The sequence below is a fragment of the Cupressus sempervirens genome, chromosome 7, assembly GCF_028749045.1.
Source record: "Cupressus sempervirens isolate cs-2001-9-10 chromosome 7, ASM2874904v1, whole genome shotgun sequence".
In the NCBI taxonomy this organism is placed as follows: Eukaryota; Viridiplantae; Streptophyta; class Pinopsida; order Cupressales; family Cupressaceae; genus Cupressus; species Cupressus sempervirens.
Genome location: NC_143124.1, coordinates 868,657,509 through 868,676,984, shown reverse-complemented (window position 1 = coordinate 868,676,984; position 19,476 = coordinate 868,657,509). Strand labels below are relative to the sequence as shown.

Sequence of the window (19,476 nt, the reverse complement as noted above, 5' to 3'; positions counted from 1 at the left end):
GTTGTTTATGGACAGACTCTTAGATCCCTTGAGGGGTTGGGTCAAGGGGCATGACTTAGCTACATTATAGGAGGCCACTAAAAAAGCTCATGACTTAACACCTTCTTTTAGGAGCAAATTTCAGCACAAGGATTCATAAATGAAAAAGGACAAGGAGAAGGACAAAAAATCTTTTCACAAGGATGCTCAGCCAAAAAGGGATAATAAGTTGGATAATGACACCCTGAATGAGTTGAGGAAGAAGAAGCTATGTTTTCATTGCAAAGAGCCTTGAGACTTATCTCATAAGTGTCATCTCAAAGCTAAGGCAAATCAAATGGAGTATTTCTCAGCAAAGGAGTCACAGTCAAAGAGGGAGGATCAGTACTCTGATTCAAACGAGGATAGCACTACAAAGGAGAGCAACATTCCTGAGGATGAGAAGTCATTGGCACGATTAACAAAGGCTCAGAAGGCAATCACATTTAAGGTTAAGGATACTATCCAGAAGTAAAAAGTGATCACTTATTAACATTGGCATTACACATATTTTCATAGACGCACAATTGGTAGCCAAGAGAGGTTTACAGACCAAGGAGAATGTTGGGTTTAGAGTCATGGTAGCTAATGGTGACAAATTATTATGCACTCGGAAGATATCTAATCTTCACATCAGGTTTGGAGATGGCTATGAGTTGGAGGATGAGTTCTATATAATAGACATGGGAGACTATGATGTCATCCTAGGCATGACATGGATGGCCTCGCTAGTCGAGTTCACACTCAACCTAGCAAAATTGGAGATGAGGTTTCAACATGAAGACAAAACTATTGTACTTGGAGGAATTTCAAATGGGAGCTGTAGAGTAATCTCCTTGAGGAGAATGTAGAGACTGTTTCGGCATGATGATGTAGAGTGGGCGACAAAATGTTTCACTATACCAGCCTCACAAGAACCATAGGAGATACTTGATAGGCATGCTAAAGTTTTTGGCGAGATTATGCATGGAGTTCCCCCGACAAAGGGATGGAGGATGTTATTGAACTCAGGGAGGGAGCCAAACCAATTATAATTACTCCCTATCATCACCCTAAGAAACACAAGGATGAGATAGAAAAGGCGATTAAGGATTTATTGGAGATGGGGCATATCAGGCCTACTAAGAGCCCCTTTGCTTCAACAGTAGTGTTGGTAAAGAAGAAGGATGGGACGATACGCATGTGCATCGATTATAGGGCATAAAATAATAAAACCATTAAGAATAGATATCACATCCCACGGATAGATGAGTTTATTGATGAGTTGCATGGTGCATGTTTTTTTATGAAGATTAATTTATGGTCAGGGTATCATCAAATCAGAATGAGGGAGGACGTTGAGAAGACAGCTTTTCGATGTCACTATGGTCACTTCAAGCTTTTAGTTATGCCATTTGGGCTAACCAATGCCCCTACTACGTTCCAAAGTTGCATAAATCAGGTATTCAGGGGGCAACTTAAGAGATTTGTCCTAATTTTCTTTGATGACATTTTGGTCTTCAGTAAGACTTGGGAGGAGCATTGACAACATCTTGAGATGGTGTTGTCCATTTTGGAGAAAAATTCACTATATGCCAAGGAATCTAAGTGCGAGTTTGGGTTGACTGAGTTACTATACCTTGGGCATATCATCAACGCAGATGGAGTTCAGGTAGATCCTGAAAAGATTAAGGCTATTGTTGATTGGCCTAATCCTATGAACCTTACACAACTTAAGGGGTTCTTTGGTCTCTGCGAGTTTTATAGGAGATTTGTGAAGGGATTTTCACAGACCGTTGCACCCTTGACAGACCTTACCAAGAAAGGGGCCTTCGCATGGACAGGGGCAGCTCAGAGATGCTTTGATCATTTCAAGAAGGTGATGTCATCATGTCCAATATTAGCTCTACCGAACTTCACGAAGCCATTTAAGCTCCATTGTGATGCATCAAGTGATGGGATTGGGGCAGTCTTGATGCAAGAGAAGCATCCCATTGCTTTTGAGAGTAGAAAGCTCAGTGGAGTGGAGAGAAGCTATTCCATCTATGATTGGGAGATGTTGGCTATTATGCATGCATTGTTCAAGTTTCGGTCCTACCTAGTTGGGGGGAAGTTTGTTATCAAAACTGATCACAACAACATCAAATACTTCATGAGCCAACGTTATTTGAATGATAGACAACTGAAGTGGATCAAAGCTACAAGCCTATGACTTTGACATTGAGTTTGTCATAGGAAAGAAGAATTTGGTGGCAGATGCTTTATCCCAGAGACCTCATATTTGTGCTCTGGTTGAGATTGCTAGAGATTGGAGAAATAGGATTACTGCAGAGTATGCAAGGGACACCTGGGATTCTAAAGTGATTGTAGGCACCATACAGGATGATCATTATGTTGTGGTGGATGGATTGATCAAGTTCCAAGGTAGGATATATTTGATTCCTTCATCACAATTTAGTGGGTAATGCTGAAGGCATTTCGCAATGCACCTTCAGCTGGACATCCAAGGGTATTTGGGCAAGAGAATTCAGAAATAGCTTCAGCTCTTTATGGACCAAGTTCACTTAGATCCCTATCTCCTTAGTTAATGAATTGTCGCTTCGATCTCCTCTGTTAATGAATCGTCGCTTCGATCTCCTTTGTTAATGAATTGTAGCTTCAATTGTATTATTCCTATTGATGAAATCAAACGCATGACCTATCAGCCTTGAGCATTTGATTACTATCCTTAATCTGTATACTGTTATGATTATGATTATCAATCATGTGTGTATTATTAAATATACATATATACTTGATTGAGTGCGATAAAACAATTATTATTCATGTTGATAACAATTAATAATCTATTAGTTAGTGATCAGTCATGAGCCACGTCCCTTTGAGAGACATGTCTCCACGCTATTATGTATATAATGATCAATCTAATCTTTTATGTACAGAAATTAATAATTGCAAAGCAAGATATAACAGCAAAATATCATATAGAATCTGCATATACATCTGAAGAACAGTGATTAAACTTTTAAATTCCTGCAACCTATAATCTGATCAAAAATAACATCCTTAACAGAAAAGAAGATTCCAAACTGATACCCAAGTCTACTTGTTGGCATTGCATAGTAAAAATGATCAGCAATTTCAATCTGATGTCAAAGACTGCTCTATTAATTATATATCATATTCCAGAGCATGGTAATTACTATTGATGAAATGAACTTGTATAGTAAATTGTTTAAATTGCTAATGAATGTTAGAAATGAGAAGACCTAGATATCCATGCTTGGCTCGGAGACTTCAGAAATAGCTTCAGCTCTTTATGAATTAGACCCCCTTAGATCCTCCCCTCTCCTACATAGATTTGGCTAACAGCAAAAGAGATTCCAAACTGATACCCAAGACCACTTCTTGGCATTGCATTGTAAAATTCATCAGCAATAGAAATAATTATACAACTTTGGAGGCCACAACCAACTGATGGCATGAAAAGACTTGCATCCATATCTCCAGAGTTCCGTAGGTCTATGATTGTCCCCAGGCAGTAATGGGAGCTGCCATTGGTTAACTTATTCCAGTGGCTTTTGCATGTTTGTTAACTGAGATCGTGTGCTTATGCTTTTAAATGAATCTAAGTCTAGACCAATTTACTCAAACAACTTCTACAATGAAATCATTCAATAAAACAGATACTTTTTGACACATGCAACACACAGAGGCCCAACATACACAGGCCAAACGTCACAAAAAACTGAGATCTAAGTTCTAAACAAAAATGCCCATTAAGGCCTTTAATTATTTACTGCAAATATATGACTCGGGTGTAATTGGTTTAATCCCACATTGATAAAAATTGAGTCAATTGTGACTTGTAAGGCATCAGATGTTCCAAAGGCTTTGCCAATGGATGAAGAAACTAGGTGATTAGCACAAACCAGGAGATCGTATTCACCATTCCTCACCCTATTAACAAATGTTTTAATGCCTTTAAGATGTGTGTGGCTAAGTAGATCCCTTTGCCTTGTGATGTTTAGCAACATGCATAAAGAAAATAAATTATATTAGGGTAATGATTACTCCTAGAGGTCAAATGCCACAAAATTAAAAAATGTTGTGGAAACTTTCAATTATAAACTAAGTTTCCATTTGCTGATCATTTCTTCTTTAAAGTCTCTGGTAGAGAAATATTCAATTTGGACAGGGACAAAAAAAAATGGGGGGATGCTTGAAGCTGCAACAATTCCGATTTGCTATACTTGATTCGTTCATCTGTAAAACAAATGACAGAAACACAGTCACAAAAAAATAAGCTGCAACAAACGGAAGATGAAATGCAGGCATCCAACACTAATGATAAATAAGATTAACAGGCCAGACAAAAGACTGACCTACAAATCTCCTTTGGGTCTGATTAGCATGTGCTGAAGGCGAGGAAATTCTGCTGGCATGTTTTCTTCCCCATTTCACTTTAGCTGCATCCAAAGACTCACTTGAAAACAACTTGCCATGACCATGGAAGGTTTTCTCCTCAGAAATTGTAACAAGTGATTCATGTCTTAATTCCAGTTGAGGATAACTTCTAGAAAACTTTAAAATTCCTTCTTTTGTTAAAAGCCAGCAGTCTCTCAGATCCAGTACTCGAAGAAATGGAGGTGGAACAAATGTACAGAGACCTGGATTTGTGACAACAGCCCCTTGAAGACTAAGATAATTAAGCTGAGGAAGAGAAGACACTGTGAGAAGAGAAATGTCCGAGAGAAAGTCACTCCGAAGAGATAGACATCGCAACTCCTTCAAGAAAGTAAGGGGCTGACAGGCCAAGTCAGAAACGTGAGTATTTTCTAAGTCCAGAGTTTCTAAATGATCAAGCTGTTGCAGGAAAGCAAGTGAAAATATTGGACTAGACCCATTCTCTCCACCATGAATAAAACCTGACGGCAAGAAGAAAATATTAATAGCATTAAATATTATTCTTAATTATGCTTACAACACATTCCAGAGTTAATCCCTTGCAAACCAATATAGTCTAAACAGAGTTGGATTAATACCTTTGATATTTGTGTGGCTCAAGCTTATCCTACACAGGGCAGACATGAGGCCCAAATATGCAAAAGCATCATCATCCACAGCGGTAGAAGATAATGAAATAAATTCAAGCTTTGGAACATTTCCAGCTAAAATGGATAAAGCTTCAGAACTAACTTTTGTAGAGCTTAGATTAAGTTGTTTTAAATTTGATCCTATATCTGCCACAAAAGTCATAGATGAAGTCATTACTGCAGTGCCACTGAGATCCAGGCACTCAAGCTTATCCATACCAGCAAGAAAAAAAGCATCATCCACAGAAGATGAAGACAGATCTAGCAAAGACACATTTTTAGTTCCAAGAGAAGAAAAAACTTGGGAGACGTCAAAAAAAATCGTCCCAGAGAAACGTAATGACAATAGCGACATTTGAGGTTCTTCTATTCCATCAAGAATGGAATCTAAGCTACAGTTGCTCATGTTCAAGGACTTCAGAGAAAACAACGCTGGAATTTGAGTGGCATTTGTCCAAGCCAAATTCAGGAAATTCAAGTTGGGAAAAGCTTTGAGAAGAGCAACTCCTCTGTTAGAAATCTGGCTACCCCACATATCCAGTTGTTGCAACTGAGTTAATACCTGCATACACAGGAACATCAAAATCCTTGAGAGCTTGTACACTCTTCTTGCAGAAAAATATTTAAATTGACAGTAGCAATGTACACTTAACACGTTTTAACTCAATAACCTGTGAGCAAACATAAAACAACCATGCTATTATCTTCAAACAAATGTATTACATATTTGCAGTTTAAAGTACTGAAAAACTCTTCTGAATTTAATACAAGATGTATAAAAAAGGGAAGCACGCTTACACTAATACTGATAGATGGAAGAAACTATTCATGGGGTCTAGGATCCACCTACACTAATTTTAGGAAAAACAATAGATGGCTTTGGCAGTTGGCTGTGTTTATGTTTCCTGATTTGCAATGATACACAGATACATCAATGCATATATAATTAGATGTGAAATAGTATTCTGGTTTCAATGGACAAGTAGGAGATTTAGTTTTGTTTTTTATTTATAAATGCCCTCTTTTTACACCAAATATTTGTTTTTATATTATATATTCGTCTGTTGTTGAATCAATTCTTTGTAAGCCCACACCTCTCTTTGTAATCAAGGATACTTCATGCCACTAGAGTACCCTTTCCACTCATTAGTGAATCTTATGATCACTTCACTCTTATTCTTTTGCTTTCTCCTTTGACATTCTTTCAACTTATTTACTGATTAGCCACACAAGAGACAAATAAATCACTCTAATTAGATGAGCAAAAATAGAAACATTTTTGGTAATCTTTTTGAAAAAGAAATGCCTCTTTCTTTGACAGGTAATTTGTCAGGTTGGTGCCTTTCATCTTTTTTAACTCAATCTTCATGCTTTTTGGCAAATTTAGAGTAGTCAGTTATTCTAATTGGTCAAAGAAGCGGCTAGAATTTGTTGGAAATATCTTACACTAATTGTTTACAATAGGATGCTTACTTTTCCATTAAAACAGAGATATTTGTTCATAAAACATAAAAATTACAAGCAGCTACAATTGCCACAAGATCCAATGCTAACTAATAATGTTTGAATTATGTCCCTGTTTAATTCTTTTACAAGTCTTTTTATCATTATGGTTAAGATTTCAGTACATGATAAACAGAAACTGCAGTGTAGGGTTTCATAAAACTAACTGTTAATCAAACCTGCAATTCTGAGAGTACTGACCTGCATAAATAACTTCTAAAATACAAAACAGTTATGAATAAAAACTGAAATCAGAATATGAAAATTGCTCTCTATATTTTTATTATTGTGAGTTTTTGGTTCTGCAGTTCTCTGTTACAAAATAGCGAGCACCCAAGGTCATAAAAAGGACTTCAGCAATCAAATAAAGAAAAAACTAATTTTAGATGCTTCATGTTAAGGTCATTTTAATCTAAAACCCTAGCTCGTTTTTTCATCCAAAGGATGGATCATAAAGTGCCATCCAAAGTGTTGATCCAAAATCTTCCCTATCACCCCATTGCAAATGGAGACCCCCTCTTTTGCCTCATAGTTGTAAGGTTTTCGTAGTTGAGATGGCAATTCAGAGCTTGGAAGTAAAGGAGTGGTTAAGTGATTAAATTGTCAGGATTGTAAGTGCAGATGTAAGTGTCAAGGGTAAGTTATCACTGGATTATGTTGCAATGGTTTGAGGTAAAATTTCTATGTGCATGAATATTTTGGCTAGTCAAATAGTCTGAAATACACTATATGGCATATTTTATACACAAGGGTTTTTTATCCGTATAAAAATTGATTTTCCATATACAAAATTGAAAACCCTTATGAAAATCAAAATTTCCTTATAAAATGCTCAAAATTCCAAAGGAAATAGAATTTTCACTTGAAAAATCATGAAAATCCCTATAGTGGTTGTTTTTCTGCTCATGAGGAGATATTTGTGACAAGTGTCGGACCAATTAGTCCTTGTAGGGGTCAATTTTCCCCTCCTATAAGGAACAAGGACAATTAGTGAAGAGTCCCTAAGCATGTCAATTTTACACTAGTCCCATTCTTCGGAGATTTTTTAACATGAAGTGGGAGAAGTCCTTGTTGTTAATGAATCCCCATTTTGTCTCTATGCATATAGAATTTCCATTAGTTCCTGAGAGGGTCATTTTTCCCCATTAGGACCTTTCGTGAGTGAATGTAAGCATGAGTCTTGGATTGTATTTGTCCCTGTGAGGAATGATTTTACCTTTGAGATACAAGAAAACAAGTGAGATATGAGTCCTTGTGGGGATTGAATTTCCCTTGGGAATGAATCAAGGGAACAATACAAATTTTAAGGATTTCAATTATCCCCATGATGATTGATTTTCCCTTTATAGGGTTAATATGGATTAAAATGACAAGTGAATGGTAAATGGTGACAAACCCCAAGATGAGATACAATAAAATTATATGGGGAAATTAGATAAATTACCACTAAACAGGTTTCGAGGTAATATTTTTGTCATCCCACGTTGGCTGCATGGGTGTGATCTCAACCAAAATCCACTTGAAAAGAGTTTCCAACAGCCATTGAAAAATACGAAGCAAGTGGTGAATTGTCTTCAAAGGTCAAAGGTGGTTAATGAGTGAATCAATAACAAATCATCCAAGGATAGAAGAGGCTGATTTTCGAACCATCCAAGGAGGAAAATATCAAAGATGCTCAAAAAAATAGAGGTTTGATAATTCCTTTGTTGTAATTCATGCAAATTGAATATAAGTGAATTGATGCAAAGTTGCAATTGATGCAAGGAAGGTCAGAGTAGAACTGAAAGTAGATCACATGCTTTGATAGAGGTATGAGTGAAATCTATGATTATTCCTTATGTACTTCAATGGAACTATAAAAGCTTTTTAAGTTGTCATCAGTCAGTTCATGTTCTAGTTAGTAAGTCCATGAAGGTGTCTTTAACATTCTCCTTTTGGACAGTGAGTCCTTAAAGATGGCTTTAACCTTTTCCTTTGAGCAATGTGCTTAGGCACTGAACCTTTTGTTCTCATCAAATCCTAGCAAGGTTGAAGGACCACTTAACAAGGTTTATGTCCTTTAACACAGACTTATGTGCTAGATGTATTGTGTCAACTCCTAATAGGGTCAGGTCTCCTAAAAGGGACATTTTTATACTAGTACATATGATCTTTTGGGTATCACCCCCGCCGAGATTTTTCCCTTAACAAAGTTTTCCTCGAGAACAAAAATCTTGTGTGTTACGGTGTCGATTTATGCCTTGTTCATCTTGTTTTGCACTGCTATATCCTTAATTGGTGATTTGGTGAAAAGTATAAAGTTTATTGCTATAAGACACAACTAATCGACCCCCTCCTCTTAGTTGTGTTGTGAGAATTTGTTGTCCTCAATTTTGGCTTCACAAAATTGGGGCAACCCTACACAATTTTCTTATGGATTTGTAGGCACGTCCTCTTTTTTTTAATCAGTGTTACACAGGGACTCACACTCCTCTCCCAAACCTCGGAGTACTCGTCCCCCAAATGTCTCTGCACCAGGTACTCGCCTACCCAAGTACCCCCACCTCTGCTAGTCTGCAACCATGTTGCCGCTTGAATGTGGACTTGGATTTCTATTTGAGTTTTGATTTTTTAATGTTACTATTGGGTATGTAATATGTTACTATGTTAAATATTCAACGGTTCTAGTTTAGATTGCAATTTTGCTATGTTCAAGAATTTTAAGTTGGTATGTTCTACTGAAACATCATTCTAACAAGCATTTCAAGTTCTATATGTATACTATACAACACCCCTCCCTGCCTCCTCCTCCCTTTGCCGCTGTCCCTTGGCCGTCCCCCCGCCGTCCCAAAAATTAGGCCAATTCCCACCTCCCAAAAACTCGTCCCGATGTACCCCAATATTGGGGTTACATTGGTTTTAATGTGTCGATAAGGTGTCATGGAACAATTCGTTATCCCTGAATTGTACTCTATGTGATCATATCTCTGCATTTTTTTTGAAGGTTTTTGTCGAGTTAAATCCCAAATTGTTTGTTAGTAAGAGTTTTTCTTCTCTGATCGCAAACACTCAATTTTTGGCAAACTTTTGCATCTTTTCTTTGTTTTATTCTGTGTTGTAAATAGTTTTAAGTCTTCTTTTATCCTTAGGTGAATAGCCATTGGAATTTCGCTCGTTCCAAACTAACTTAGGTCGAAATCGGAGTAGTCTAGCTCAAATTATGAGAAAAAAAAGGGGGTTTTTCAAGTCAACTGCATATTTTTATTTAAAAACCTCGTAAAATTTGGCTTTTTATTGGCAATTGCATGATATAAAATTATATTGAATATCTAAAGTGGATTTTAATGTCCATTTTAAATTTGACCATAGTTTTTTATGATTTATAAAAATAGTTTATTTCAAGCCTATTTTTCATGTTACTTTATTAAAAACTATAGTTGAATATAAAATATAAATACATGAGATAACTTAAATACATAAAGTGGGATTTTTATAACCCGTTGCATACATCCCATGCAAAATACTTCATGAAAATCCACTCCTAATAAATCCCAGCATCATTAGAAGTGTGCTTTTTAAATGCGAGTACATATGTTACTGTATTAGTTCATTTTTAATAATTAATACATATGTATTTTTAAATGACCATTTAAGTGGGCTTTTGAAATACATTTGCATGTCATTATAACATGTAAATGTAAATCTAAAATGAGTTATTTGCCAACATCAAGCTATAGTTGCAATTTTGGACTCGAATGCATATGTAGTTGAGTAAAGAATAACTTGTTCCCACTAACTTAATGCAAAGTGCCAATTTTGGGCCTTATTACTGTTGTGAGGTTTTCACACCATCGCCCCAAAATTTTGGGGACCCCCCTTTTTTTTGATCGCCTTGGCAAATTTTTGGATTGTCCAACAATTTTGAAAATTTTGAGCTTTGGACACTTTCGGGCCAATGGGAGAAGGTTAGATTTATTTTCACCCAGTTTCAACTTGATTTTCCAGAGCCACCAATTCTATCCTTAGGCCGAACAAATTTCAAAGTTGATTCCAAGTTGGCAGGATAAAATTGTACATTTTGCACTTAGGCATTTTCTTTTGAAAATTTGGATAATTTTCAAAAAATGAAATTTTTGTTAAATTTGGTCTTTTGGAAAATTTTAGTTTTTTTTTTTGGTGAAGAAAATTAATTTTTGCGATGGTGAAATAAAATTGCAAAATCGATTTTTGGCTCTAGAAGAAATTTTATTTTATTTTTGTCAAAAAAAAAATTTATTGGCATAGCTAAATCAATTTGGATAAAAATTGCAAAAAAATGGCTTTAATAGATTAAAGTTGCCTTGAAAACTTTTTGCCTTTAATGAAATTGGTAATTTAATATTGAAAAAATGGCTTTTGGTTAGCCAAAATCCAAATTTAATGACGTATTAATTACTAAACCCCCATTAAATAGAAATATTTAACACCCTCAAGGCATTATTTAATTTCTTTTTGCAATTTAGAACTAATTGGCAATTTAGAAAGTTAATTTTCATCATGGCAAAATTAATTTTGGTTAAGTATTTAATTTTGGGCCATAATTTTGCATTAATTATTTGTTTTTCTTTCTCCCAGGGTCCAAGAAGAAAGTTGTGTATAAAAGAAGGCCTCTCTCCCATTTCTTTCTCACTTCTCACTTCTCCTTCTCAAGGTGTTGGTGATTTTGCAAAAGTAGATCTGCACTCTTCTTGCTTGGCAAATTTTGTGGAGGGCGAAATTTGTGGGAGCCGAAATTTGTGGGGGCCGAATTTTGTGGAAGGCGAATTTTGTGGGGGCCGAAATTTGTGGGAGCTGAATTTTGTGGGAGCCAAAATTTGTGGAAGATAAAGTTCTGATTTTTTCAAGAGGCTGCGATTTTTGCCCTAGGTTGGGTAATTTTATTTGGAGGTGAATTGCATGATAAATTTCTTATTTGCAAGGGATTTGAAGTTCTTAAGGTCTTGTCCTAGGTTCCGAAAAGTCGCTGTAAGATTATTGGTTAAGGTGAATTTTCATCATCTAGAGTTGCAAGGGGTCCTTAAGCTGACATCCTTCTTCCGTTCTAGTCTAAGGATTGCTCCTCTTGGTTCTTCTTGCCTTCTAGTCCACCACTATACCATCCCATAATAGGGCAACAAGCATGGAGGATGTTAGTGCAAGTAAGAATCTCAAGCGAGCAAACACTAAAAAAGACAAAGAGGATATGATGTCCAAAACTCCCTTCTTCTCGAAAATGAAGAGAATAACCGACACCAATATCGCTACAGTGGACATGATATGGATGAAGGACAGACTAAAGGAAGGACAATCCCCCTTGGCTATAGGTAGAGGTAATTTCAAATCATCTAGAGTTGCAAGGGGTCCTTAAGCTGACATCCTTCTTTCATTCTAGTCTAAGGATTGCTCCTCTTGGTTCTTCTTGCCTTTTGGTCCACCACTCTACCATCCCATAATAGGGCGACGAGCATGGAGGATGTTAGTGCAAGTAAGAATCCCAAGCAGGCAAACACTAAGAAAGACAAAGAGGATATGATGTCCAAAACTCCCTTCTTCTCAAAAAATGAGGCAAATAACCAATACCAATGGCGGTACCATAAAAGGATATACAAAAGGCAGTTGCACATCACAACCCAAGCATCGACACTTCCATTTCAACCATAATGAACAACGTTGAGGTGGCAATTGATTTTGAGGATATCAGAGAAGAGGATGTCAATGAAACAGATTTTGGATCGATGTTGGATGAGTTGGGGAAGGTTGTTATCAAGAAGAAGCATTTGGGCACCCTTTTCTCTCTCAATGCTTTTATTGGATTTGAGAAAGAATATGAGATGGATCACGAAAGGATACTACAAGTAGCAAGTGGCGTAGCGAAGTCAGCAGAACTCAGGGCGAAGCACACACCTTGTCCTCCTATGGAAGAAGTTAACAAAAGGCTAGCTAAGTTCATTGCCTTAGCTAAGAAGATGAAAGAAAAGGGAAGATTTATATTAAAAGATCATTTGATGTAAGCCCAAGTGGCAATTTCCCTTTCTTCTAGAATAGGACAAGTGTCTATTTCTGATTGGCCACCATTTTGGTGCCTTCTCATTGGTTGCCACTTTTTGCACTTTTTTCATTGGTCCATTGATGAGATGGCGGCTTCTCATTGGCCGATGGGGTGGCAACCCTAATTAGGGTTTTGAGGATCCAATCTGGATCGTTGATCTTGTTTTGATCTCTGTCGTCCTTTGTATTTTTGGCCCCTATAAAAGGCCATTTGCTCTCATTTGTAAAAGAGTTGGAAAAATTGTTGCGAAGATAATACCAAAATCGCTCTCTTTTTCATTGTTGCGATTTGCATGTTGATTAAGAACATTGGGTATTATTCCATGTTTTCTACTCCCACTTAGTTAGATTTCCTTTCAAGTTGTTAAAGTTGGTTTCATTTCAAGTTGCTAAGTAGGAGTGAAGTAGATGGATAGTTGTATGGTAGCATTGGTAAATGTTTGATAGGGATCAATGCTAGACCACTAGCATCCTAGCGGCTGGTTGGGAAGCTTTGTGTGGTAAGCTAGTTTATTATTCCTTTGAATCATTGCCCCTGTGGAAGTGAGGCCGTTGGTCAGCTCTCATTAGGTTCGATCCCCGTCCATTTGCTAACCTTCCATTCATAGGAGTAGGAGTAAATTAGTAAGTAGCTGGGTAGTCGAAGCTTAGAGAAGCAAATTAGAGGAGTAAGTTAAGCATTAGAGCACATCCATTCACCTCCCATAACCATCGCTTTCCCATCAACATCATCCCCGGCAGACACATCCTTCATCACCACCACCACCAACATTATCTGCCACTCGCATATTTCACAAACCCATCATCATCTCCATCATTCCACCAAGTCCAAGTCATCCTCGAATGAATAGCATAAGGCCGCCTACGTGATTACAAGCAAATCACATTGATAAAACTGAGCGAGTATCCAACGGTGTAAGGAACATTGGAGCTATTGCTTATGTCTTCATGAGTAATAACTTTTCAAGAGAGGAGTTGCATATTTGATATCCCATATTGAATATTCAAATCCTAATATGTTATGTAAGTGATACAAAACTCGCATCAACAATTACATGTTTAAATAAACTTGTTTTAAAAGTCCAAATGTTGGTTCATTAAAAGTGGAGATTTTTGTAGCTATTGCATGTATTTCAAAAACATGGAAAGGGTTTCAAATTCCCCATTTTTAATAACTTAGCTTCTTTATTTAAGTTGGTGGTGATTTTCCAAAAGATTGCATATATCAAAGACATGAGAAAAAATAAGTTATGAACTTGAGCAAGTTTATGGTGGTGATTTTTGGTGATATTACATGTTAAGAATACATGGGTTTGACCATTAAAAATGTGTTCTTCTTTATCAAGAGCAATAGTGGCAATTTTCCAAGGAAATGCATACATTTCCAAACATGTTTTGGCTTAAAATGCCCTATTCAATCTAGGCAGCGATTTTTACCAAGAATGCATGTGTTTTGTAACATGTTGATGCTCTTCCAAAGGGCGTTTGAAGGCTACGAATTTCCACTAAGTCAAGGGTGGCCATTTTTGGAGGTTTTGCATATGTTTCCAAAATGTGTTTTGACGAAAACAGCCCGTTTAGAGCATGATCTTCATCAAAAACGTTTCATTCCAAGGCGTTTTTGGCCTTGAATCCCTTCAAGAAGTATCCTAGGGTAAGTATTTCGATTTTTAACTCATCTTTCATCATTTTGCAAGTAAATTTCTTGCCCTACATGTCGCTTTTACATGATCTTGCATATGGATTTTCTAGGTCAAAGCTTGTTCCACTTTTTGGGCATTGTATCTCTCTAACTATCTCCACATGTCCAAATTCGAACCATGATGTTTGGATTTTGAAATCTATTAAGTCTTTGGCTTTGGACAAATCTAAAATACTAAATCTCTTGGATTTATTTCAGATTTGCTCAAGATTTGGATAAAGACTTATTTTCTCATTTTTGGTGGAGTTGAAGTAAAATTCTTTTTGTTAATGTTTGGTAGCTTCTGTCGGATAACTCTATGGTTATTCATATAATTATATATGAGATATAATATTATGTGAGATATAAGCTTATTATTTGATATATACATATAACATAATTAAGTTTGTATTATTAATTATTTGATTATTGAATAGACATGTCTATTCAATAACCTATGCTCAATATAAATGAGAGGATGTTGCATATGGAAAACATATACCAATACAGGCAATGCAAGTACATTTGCAGTGATCCAAGAAACATCAACATGGTATCAGAGCCAGGTTGCAAATGTAGAAGTGCAAATAATATGGAAAGGGCAATTAATATAAGAGTTTATAATGTCATCAGATTCAATACATATCACAAAACATATGGCTGTATAATAATTATAATATGATGTCAATTGATCCCCTCAATGTTATGATGCTATGATATATCGGTTGAGTGGCCACGCCAATATTACAGACAAACCCGCCACACGATAAGGAAGATGGAAATATATTTCATAGATTATAATATGGTTATAATGTTTCTAGTTGTATTGAGAAGTTATGATAGCATGAGTTATGTCAACTAATTTGGAAACCATATTATCGATTTACTTATTTAGAAAACTTTACCGCCAATGCAAGATGGAAGAAACCGTTCGACCAATATAGAAACTTTACATGGTAAACCAGAGATGCATGAAGCCAAAGGAGATGATGTGGATGCCAAGACAATTCAAAAAGGATGCTTTGATTCTTTCCCACTGGATATGTGTGGGCGGTGGTCTGCAGTATGTACAAATAGATCCACGTGCATTGTGCAACAAGGATTTGACTGCACTGGAACAAGATGAGAACCTGCACATTCTTTTCCTCTCACCACATGGTAACTGATGGCTTCATTCTTTTTTGTTGTTGGGATGATAGTAGGTTGGATTTATGAGCTCATGACATCAAGATGTCATATAGTGACTGCATAGTGATATTGGGGCAGTCTTAGAGGAAGTCATATCCATGGTTACAAGGGTTCAAGACTACAGCATTGACTGGATAAAGAAAACTGATGATGGGAGCAAATTAACTTGGGAGCACAGCGACCGACCCCAATGATACACAAGCTCAAGCCAGTTTATACAAAGAAATAGAGATCCCTTAATGAGGGCAATGACACTAGGAAACAAAACCAAAGGAGGCACTTAAAATTAAGATTCGATATCATAATTAGCAACTATATTCTAGAAAGATTATTGATTTGAAGTTCCAATATGTGTTAGGAATGTAGAACCGCCATTTTAGATGTGCACACAATTCCATATCTCTAAATCACATGAGATTCCGGTACGCCCCAGGAAATGACATGAAATATCGCAAGTAATGAAGGACTTGCCAAGTTATCTACAGGTATCAATCTGTAAGTATGTTTTATTTAGTTGAATGATTATCAATTCACAAGGTTATGCTAATATTTATTATAATATTATTATGAGAGAAATTCCTAATATTATTATTAGGATTATAAAAAGGAATAAAATTCATAATAATATTGATTATAAATAAGAATGTTATTTTAAATAATAAGAAAAGGATAATAATATTATTTTGAGAATAGAGATGATATAATTTGTTAATATCATTCATAGAAAAGCTAAATATTATTATTATCCTAGAGTATTATAGTAGGCTCTCTCTTATTTTTATTATCAATACATTCTAGATCTATTTTCCTTGATCTCTTCCTCCGAGATTGTTATTGCAAGAAGAGGAAGATTGAAAAAGAGGGAGCAAATAGAGGATGTAACTCAGTCAATCTTTGGTGATCTCAAACATATTGATTCAGAGGGAGTAAACCATGCTGAGATGGTTTCTATAATGATCTATAAAGTTGTCACAGTCAAGAGGACTGTAACCATGTGACTTTTATATGGGCCTATCCCTGTGTATATCAATGAGGAAGTGACGACTTCCAAAAGATCATCACTTGTATTTGGGAGAAGTTGTAAGGTGACATTCTTACAATCAACTTCTATTATGAGATTAAATAAATTGAGTAAATGGTGAATGTCTTGTATCTCAACATTATGGGAGGCCATTACTCTTAGAGTACTTGGTGAATATCTTTGATATTCTGGGAGGCCAATACTCTTGATATCAAATGTGATATCTAAATCTTTTGAGTAAGTGGTGAATATCATTGATATTCTGGGAGACCAATACTCTTGATATCAAATGTGATATCTAAATGTTTTGAGTGAGTGGTGAATATCATTGACATTCTAGGAGGCCAATACTCTTGATATCAAATGTGATATGAAATCTTGTTTTCAAGTACTTGATGAATATCGGATATCGATATTCTGGGAGATCAAGACTCTTGATATCAAATGTGATATCTTACCGTAAGTTTGAGTTATTGATGAATATCATATGTCGATATTTTGGAAATCAATACTCTTGATATCATATGCGATATTAATGATGGAAAACTTCTGAGATATTACCAATGGTGTAATATTTGTCTTGTGTTTATCCTCCTTTGCTAAGAGGGAGTGTTAATGTTTGGTAGCTTCTGTCGGATAACTCTATGGTTATTCATATAATTATATATGAGATATAATATTATGTGAGATATAAGCTTATTATTTGATATATATATAAAAAATAATTAAGTTTGTATTATTAATTATTTGATTATTGAATAGACATGTCTATTCAATAACCTATGCTCAATATAAATGAGAGGATGTTGCATATGGAAAACATATACCAATACAGGCAATGCAAGTATATTTGCAGCGATCCAAGAAACATCAACACCTTTGTTATTCTTCTCAAGGCATTTGTGTATATATTTGCTTTGCTTGTTCTTGCAAATCTTTGTTATTTCCATTTTCAGATTTGCATCTCTTTTTAGGTACATGAAGTTATTCCTTCCATCTTTCGTCTTCTTCTCCAAGTTGCATGTGCAAGGTCCCATTTATTGGCATATGCAGTCGGGATAAAATCTCGTTCTAATATGATCGCAAATCCCTTTTAGTTTTTTTCCCTCGTGAGAATGCAAGTGTAATTCCCACCAATATGCATTCCATGAACCTCCATATGGCTGCCCTATAGTTGAAAAAAAAAAATTCACATGCTTGTCAGATACATAGCATGACTTATGTCTATTAAAGTATGTTATGTCTCCATTTCATTACACTTTACTCCTCATCTGCACATTTTAAAGCTCGCTATCAGCATATGCCACCCACTCCAAAAAACCCATTTTTGGCTATTCTAGCCATATTTTAGCTATTTTGAGCTTGACCCATTTGCTCCTTCGCTCTCTGCAATCATCTCATACACTTTCCCTATTCATACTTTGCCCAAATCTATGTTTTTACACAGAAAAAGATTGCTATGGACTCTTCATATGATGATGTTCTTATACTATGAAACTTTCATATAACAGTTGCACAGGTACATCACTCTGCAATGTCAAAAGAGCTTGCATCAACAAAAGGCAAAGATAAGAAAAAGATGAAGTACCAATATGACCAATACTACTACTCTATCCCACCATCACAAGTAACTTCCGACAGTGATGAGGTTCAAGATAGGGATGTAGCGCACATGAATATAGAAGATTTTCTGTGATGATCTCAATAAGATCATTCTAATAAATAATAAAAATATCTTATCAGATTTTATGTATATCTTGTATATTCTTCTTCTATATCTCTAGAAATACTTTTGATATTCTTTATTTACTTGTTATGTTCGAATGGATGTGTCTCTATAATGTTCTAATTTTAATTATGATTTAGTATCATTCCAATTAATCATTTTTTATAATTATTTAATTATTTTATATTATAATATAATATCATGTTGATATTTGGATTGTACTATATTATATAATATTAGATCATACTTAATTAAATAATATTATATATTCATTTATCATTATATTAATAATTACTAGTAATGTTCAATTTATTATTAATTTAATAATAATAGTTTATATTTGATTTTCTTATTATAGGTTATTTAATATTTATAGATTAAAATTAATGTTTAATACTGTATTTATTAATTAACGATTATAATAAGCTCTTTAAATAGAGCATATGTATTTAAAGTATACTTTAATTGTACACACTTTTTTTAGGCTCATGACATTTTCTCATAAGAGTCAATGATAAAACCACTAAGAATATGACTTGGATCAAACAAAGTCATATTCATTTGCTATCTACCTTAACCTGTGGTGACTCATGAACCCGATTTCATCCTTGCATGCACCAAACATTTTGATGCAACTTCTAGAACTATCAGGGACTAAGACAGCAATACCCTCATCGATCTTGATCCAGAAACTATTGATCGTATTTTCATGTTCCACAAACTCCATTTGTTACAAGAATCACTAGACAAAAAGGCTTGGATTCATAGTTCCAAAAATCGCCTTGAAATCGCCAAAATTGCCGATTTGGCGATAAGATTCATGACTCCCGATTTTTTTGGGATCGGAAATCGCTGAAGGCGATTTTTTCTTGTGAATCGCCTGAATCGCCCAAATCGGCGATTCATGGCAAAAATCGCCAAAATCGCCATCGGGTATCTCCAAAAATCGGCCATGCTAGCAAGCATAAAAAGTTGGATTTAAAAAAAAAACACATGTTTTAGTTGCTTTTTAATTTGTCTTTCCTCTTTATTATAACCCTAAAGAGCCTTCTATTTGCTTAGCATGAGTAGAAGAGAGGAAGAGTGAGAGAGAAGAAGAGAAAAGAAAATCCATAGGTTTCCAACCGGCAATAAGGAAGAGCACCAAAGAGATCAGAAGTCCATCTGGGGAGGCCATAAATTGCATTGGGAGCATTAAGGAGTCAATATCAACACTCCT

The 19,476-nt window shown here is 35.5% G+C and overlaps 1 protein-coding gene across 3 annotated transcripts in view; it reads right to left on the bottom strand.

The window, feature by feature from the left end:
• Positions 1 to 3,757: 3,757 nt before the first annotated feature.
• LOC149550218 (Leucine-rich repeat (LRR) family protein) overlaps positions 3,758 to 19,476 on the bottom strand; it is a 64,626-nt gene continuing 48,907 nt past the window's right edge. For all 3 annotated transcript variants that reach the window (XM_089793316.1, XM_089793317.1, XM_089793318.1), the window contains 3 exons: positions 5,043 to 5,655; positions 4,383 to 4,925; positions 3,758 to 4,263 (listed from right to left, as the gene is read on the bottom strand). In XM_089793316.1, the coding sequence (XP_089649442.1) occupies positions 4,148 to 4,263; positions 4,383 to 4,925; positions 5,043 to 5,655 (1,272 nt within the window). In that variant the 3' untranslated portion in view covers positions 3,758 to 4,147. The remainder of the gene's footprint in view (positions 4,264 to 4,382; positions 4,926 to 5,042; positions 5,656 to 19,476) is intronic.